At 54.2% G+C, this 6,405-nt stretch overlaps 1 protein-coding gene across 1 annotated transcript in view; it reads right to left on the reverse strand.

Moving 5' to 3' along the window:
- LOC308170419 (echinoderm microtubule-associated protein-like 6) overlaps positions 1-6,405 on the reverse strand; it is a gene marked incomplete at both ends in the record, with an annotated part of 69,893 nt that overhangs the window by 24,372 nt on the left and 39,116 nt on the right. The window contains 6 exons of the mRNA XM_080545212.1: positions 3,606-3,704; positions 3,826-3,955; positions 4,060-4,135; positions 4,383-4,497; positions 5,523-5,745; positions 5,926-6,057. Of these exons, the coding sequence (XP_080401338.1) occupies positions 3,606-3,704; positions 3,826-3,955; positions 4,060-4,135; positions 4,383-4,497; positions 5,523-5,745; positions 5,926-6,057 (775 nt within the window). The remainder of the gene's footprint in view (positions 1-3,605; positions 3,705-3,825; positions 3,956-4,059; positions 4,136-4,382; positions 4,498-5,522; positions 5,746-5,925; positions 6,058-6,405) is intronic.

Consider the following 6,405-nt stretch of genomic DNA (forward strand, 5'->3'; position numbering starts at 1 on the left):
ACGACCTCTGACACTCTCGCGAGACATTGGTTCCCGACCCGACCCACGGGTCACGGGTCATGGGTCCCGTGAAGAGTCCCGTGAAATTTAACTTCAAAACTAATTTCTGTTTACTTTAAAATGACACAGTATTATTACGCAATATCACAAGTATTTTAAAATCAGTTCCAAACTGAATTTTTTTCCCCAACTTTTTTTTTTTTAATTTTTTTTACTTTTCAACCCAATTGTCTGGGAGCCATATGCCGTCACCGGAAGAGCCATATATGGCTCGCGAGCCATAGGTTCCCGACCGCTGGGCTAGGGTCTAACAGACTGTGGTTGGAGGGGCTGGGGTCTAACAGACTGTGGTTGGGGGGGCTGGGGTCTAACAGACTGTGGTTGGGGGGGCTGGGGTCTAACAGACTGTGGTTGGGGTGGCTGGGTTCTAACAGACTGTGGTTGGGGGGGCTGGGGTCTAACAGGCTGTGGTTGGGGTGGCTGGGGTCTAACAGACTGTGGTTGGGGGGGCTAGGGTCTAACAGACTGTGGTTGGGGGGGCTGGGGTCTAACAGACTGTGGTTGGGGGGGCTGGGGTCTAACAGACTGTGGTTGGGGTGGCTGGGTTCTAACAGACTGTGGTTGGGGGGGCTGGGGTCTTACAGACTGTGGTTGGAGGGGCTGGGGTCTAACAGACTGTGGTTGGGGTCTAACAGACTGTGGTTGGGGGGGACTGGGGTCTAACAGACTGTGGTTGGGGTCTAACAGACTGTGGTTGGGGGGTCTGGGGTCTAACAGACTGTGGTTGGGGGGGCTGGGGTCTAACAGACTGTGGTTGGGGGGGCTGGGGTCTAACAGACTGTGGTTGGGGTCTAACAGACTGTGGTTGGGGGGGCTGGGGTCTAACAGACTGTGGCTGGGGTGGCTATGGTCTAACAGACTGTGGTTGGGGGAGCTGGGGTCTAACAGACTGTGGTTGGGGTGACTGGGGTCTAACAGACTGTGGCTGGGGTGGCTAGGGTCTAACAGACTGTGGCTGGGGTGACTGGGGTCTAACAGACTGTGGTTGGGGTGACTGGGGTCTAACAGACTGTGGTTGGGGGGGCTGGGGTCTAACAGACTGTGGCTGGGGTGGCTAGGGTCTAACAGACTGTGGTTGGGGGGGCTGGGGTCTAACAGACTGTGGCTGGGGTGGCTGGGTTCTAACAGACTGTGGTTGGGGTGGCTGGGGTCTAACAGACTGTGGTTGGGGGGGCTGGGGTCTAACAGACTGTGGTTGGGGGGGCTGGGGTCTAACAGACTGTGGTTGGGGGGGCTGGGGTCTAACAGGCTGTAGTTGGGGGGCTGGGGTCTAACAGACTGTGGTTGGGGGGGCTGGGGTCTAACAGACTGTGGTTGGGGGGGCTGGGGTCTAACAGACTGTGGTTGGGGGGACTGGGGTCTAACAGACTGTGGTTGGGGGGGCTGGGGTCTAACAGGCTGTGGTTGGGGGGGCTGGGGTCTAACAGACTGTGGTTGGGGGGGCTGGGGTCTAACAGACTGTGGTTGGGGTGGCTGGGGTCTAACAGACTGTGGTTGGGGGGGCTGGGGTCTAACAGGCTGTGGTTGGGGGGGCTGGGGTCTAACAGACTGTGGTTGGGGGGGCTGGGGTCTAACAGACTGTGGTTGGGGGGGCTGGGGTCTAACAGACTGTGGTTGGGGGGGCTGGGGTCTAACAGACTGTGGTTGGGGTGGCTGGGGTCTAACAGACTGTGGTTGGGGGGGCTGGGGTCTTTGATGATGCTCCAGGCTTTGCTGACACACTGTTTGTTGTATAAATCCTGGATGGAGGGAAGCTCACATCCACTTGGCTGTCCGCACCACCCTCTGTAACTCTGTGGTTGAGGGCAGGTCAGTTGCCGTGCCAGGCAGTGATGCAGCCAGTCAGGAAGCTCTCTGTAGTGCCGCTAGAAGGACCGCAGGGTCTTGGGCCTCATGCCAAACCTCTTCAGCCGCCTGAGGTGAACGAGGTGCTGCTGTGCCTTTCTCACCACCTGTCTGGTATGCACGTCCCAGGTGAGGTAGTCAGAGATGATGTTTGGTATGCACGTCCCAGGTGAGGTCATCAGAGATGATGTTTGGTATGCACGTCCCAGGTGAGGTCATCAGAGATTATGTTTGGTATGCACGTCCCACACTGTAGACCACTGTAGACCACGATATTCTAATAAATAAGACTAAAAACCTGGGTAGGACTTTTGGGCACTGCCCTAAACTGGTTTAGATCCTACCTACAGGACAGAAGCTACTACCGGTATGTCTCCATTGGCAACTTTGTATCCGATCAAATTAAAATGACATGTGGGGTTCCCCAAGGGTCAATCCTTGGCCCCCTTCTATGATGTTTGGTATGCACATCCCAGGTGAGGTAGTCAGAGATGATGTTTGGTATGCACGTCCCAGGTGAGGTCATCAGAGATGATGTTTGGTATGCACGTCCCAGGTGAGGTCATCAGAGATGATGTTTGGTATGCACGTCCCAGGTGAGGTAGTCAGAGATTATGTTTGGTATGCACGTCCCAGGTGAGGTAGTCAGAGATGATGTTTGGTATGCACGTCCCAGGTGAGGTAGTCAGAGATGATGTTTGGTATGCACATCCCAGGTGAGGTAGTCAGAGATGATGTTTGGTATGCACATCCCAGGTGAGGTAGTCAGAGATGATGTTTGGTATGCACGTCCCAGGTGAGGTAGTCAGAGATGATGTTTGGTATGCACGTCCCAGGTGAGGTAGTCAGAGATTATGTTTGGTATGCACGTCCCAGGTGAGGTAGTCAGAGATGATGTTTGGTATGCACGTCCCAGGTGAGGTAGTCAGAGATCATGTTTGGTATGCACGTCCCAGGTGAGGTCATCAGAGATGATGTTTGGTATGCACATCCCAGGTGAGGTAGTCAGAGATGATGTTTGGTATGCACGACCCAGGTGAGGTAGTCAGAGATGATGTTTGGTATGCACGTCCCAGGTGAGGTCATCAGAGATGATGTTTGGTATGCACATCCCAGGTGAGGTAGTCAGAGATGATGTTTGGTATGCACGACCCAGGTGAGGTAGTCAGAGATGATGTTTGGTATGCACGTCCCAGGTGAGGTCATCAGAGATGATGTTTGGTATGCACGTCCCAGATGAGGTCGTCAGAGATGTGGACACAGAGGAACTTAAAACTGCTGACCCTCTCTACGGCGGACCCGTTGATGGTGATGGGGTCCTGTTGACCCGTTGATGGTGATGGGGTCCTGTTGACCAGTTGATGGTGATGGGGTCCTGTTGACCCGTTGATGGTGATGGGGTCCTGTTGACCCGTTGATGGTGATGGGGTCCTGTTGACCCGTTGATGGTGATGGGGTCCTGTTGACCCGTTGATGATGATGGGGTCCTCTTGACCCGTTGATGGTGATGGGGTCCTGTTCCCGACCTTTCCTCCTGTAGTCCACCAGCAGCTCCTTGGTCTTGTCAGTGTAGAGAGAGAGGCAGTTCTCCTGCTGTACTGAGCCAGGCGGTCCACCTCTCTCCTATAGGGTTAGGATCAGGGTCAGGGTTGGGGTCAGAGGTCAGGGTTATGGTCAGGGTCAGGGGACAGGGTCAGTACCTATCTGTCCAGTAGCGATGATGTTCTGGTAGTTGGGATGCTGGTTGGCGGTCAGGCAGAGGATGTCGTCTGTGTGCTGCAGGTAGAACGTCTGAGTCCCTGAGAGACAGAGGTCAGAGGTTAAAGGTCACGCTGGTCAGGGTTAGGGGTCAGGGGTTAAGGGTTAGGGGTTAGAGGGAGGGATTAGAGGGGGGGGTCAGGGGTCAGTCGTCATGGTTACCAGAAGAGAGGTTCTGCACCACGGCGACGGCGGCGGTGTGGTAGACAATGTCAGCGCCGTGGTTCAGGTAGTGGAGGTTGTTACGACAGTCGTAACCACGGTAACCAAACACGTGCTCCAACGCCAGCTCCTAACAACAACAACGCCAGGCAGACAGACCTCGGTTACCGTGGTTACCTTGGTTACCACTGAAACAGACCAGACAGTCAGTAGGGTTAGCGTTGCCATGGTTACCTCCACCGGCCTCCTGTTCCTGCTGGTGACGTTGTTCTGCAGCTTCTCTGGCAGAGGAGCGACCCTGCTGACCTGACTACACACACACACACACACACACACACACAGACACACACACACACACACACACACACACACACACCATACACACACACCATACACACACACCACACACACACACACACACACCATACACACACACACACACAGATCACATGTGTTACTTGTGTACTGCCTCTGGGCTGTACACAATGTGTGTAGTAGTCAAGTCACAATGTGATGTGTAGTGTTGCCGTGGTGATGTGTAGTGTTGCCGTGGTGACCTGTCCTCAGGCGGGGGGGGCTGGGGGGGCTTGGCGCCCCAGGCTCTGACGCTGACGGCGTTCGCTCTGCTCACATACACCACCGCTGTCTCCCTGGCAACATCACTGTCGTAGCCTGACACACACACACACACACACACACACACACAATACACACACACACACACACACACACAATACACCAATAATAATAATAACAACTTTTATTTGTATAGCACTTTTCCTGCAAACGTTGCAGCTCTAAGTGCTTACATACATTACATACAATAATATGTATTACAATACATATTCATACTCATTCAGATCTGTGTGTGTGTGTGTTTGTGTGTGTGTCTGGTGTGTGTGTTTGTATTTGTGTCTGTGTGTGTTTACATTTACATTTTTGGCATTCAGCAGACGCCTTATTCCAAAGTCTTCTTCGGCGTATGGGTTGTTGTTTACTCCACTCCACCAGGCTCGGGGCCGAGGGGCTACCCTTTTACCACCCCGAGGCCTGGTTGAGGGGCTACCCTTTTACCACCCCGAGACCTGGTTGAGGGGCTACCCTTTTACCACCCCGAGGCCTGGTTGAGGGGCTCACCCGGGCTATATTTCTGGACACCCCTCCAGAAGCCACGTCATCGTCTCGTCATCTAATACCGACAGACCATGCATCCCGTTGGGTGGGTGGTACACCGGGCAATCCAGGATAACATGGTCTGCGGTTTGGTCCTCTGCGCCACACTCGCACAACGCATTTGGGGCCAAGGCCCATCTGTGCATTGATGAGCGGAAACGCCCGACGCCGGTCCGGAGACGATTGAGCCTCACCCAGGATAGCCTTGGCAAGTCCATCCCGAGGGGCTCAGGGCCGGCGACTGGGATGTGGTCACGGAGTTTGGAGGTGTTTGCCTCCCACTCCGTGCGCCACATATAATCTGCCCATCCTGCCACAAATGGGTGTCTCAACTTGAGACGCCGGGAGGGCTCTGCTGTTATAGTGAGCCTATCATGGTGCAGATGGTTATTAAGCGCCCGTGCGCGTTTCATGCGTGTGCACGCTTCCCGCGCGAAAAGTCAGCATCCCACCACTAATGTGACAAATCCTGGAGAAAACACTGTGTGTGTGGTGTGTGTGTGTGTGTGTGTGTGTGTGTGTACCTCCGTCCTCTTCGGTGTCGTCGTCAGACTCCTGGCTGTCGACAGCCTTGGTCTCCGTGGTGACGGCCTTGGTCTCCGTGGTTATGGCTGCCTGGCGGCGCCAGACCATCAGCGCCGTGTCGGCTCCGCCCACAGACAGCAGCGCTGCGTCGTCATTGGTCCACCGCACGTTGGTCACGTTAGAGCTGTGACCCACGTACCTCCTAGACCTGGCACATACACCCTACACACACACACACATACACACACATACACATACCACACACAGACACACACACACACACACACACACAGATCTGAATTAGTAGGGTTAGGTGGTGATGATGATGATGATGATGATGATGATGAAGACCTTGCAGGGTAGGGGTTAGGGTTAGGTGGTGATGATGATGATGATGAAGACCTTGGCAGGGTAGGTAAACAGCTTGATGAAGCCGAGGTCGTCGGCGGTGGCTAGCAGCGTCCCGTCTCTCGAGAGACACGCCCCATTGACCAGCGCAGGCCCCGTCCCCTCACAGGTCACAGGCCCCGCCCCCTCACAGGTCACAGGCCACACCCCCTCACAGGTCGCACCCAGCACGCATGTCCAGCTGGCCCACTCCACCTTCTCTAACTACACACACACACACACACACACACACACACACACACACACACACACACACACACACACACACACACATTAGTGTAAACACAGATTCCTTTGACACTGTAGACCACGATATTCTAATAAATAAAACTAAAAACCTGGGTAGGACTTTTGGGCACTGCCCTAAACTTGTTTAGATCCTACCTACAGGACAGAAGCTACTGCCGGTATGTCTCCATTGGCAACTTTGTATCCGATCAAATTAAAATGACATGTGGGGTTCCCAAGGACAAA

The sequence above is a fragment of the Nansenia antarctica genome (genome assembly GCF_963989245.1).
Source record: "Nansenia antarctica genome assembly, chromosome: 14".
Classification (NCBI taxonomy): Eukaryota; Metazoa; Chordata; class Actinopteri; order Argentiniformes; family Microstomatidae; genus Nansenia; species Nansenia antarctica.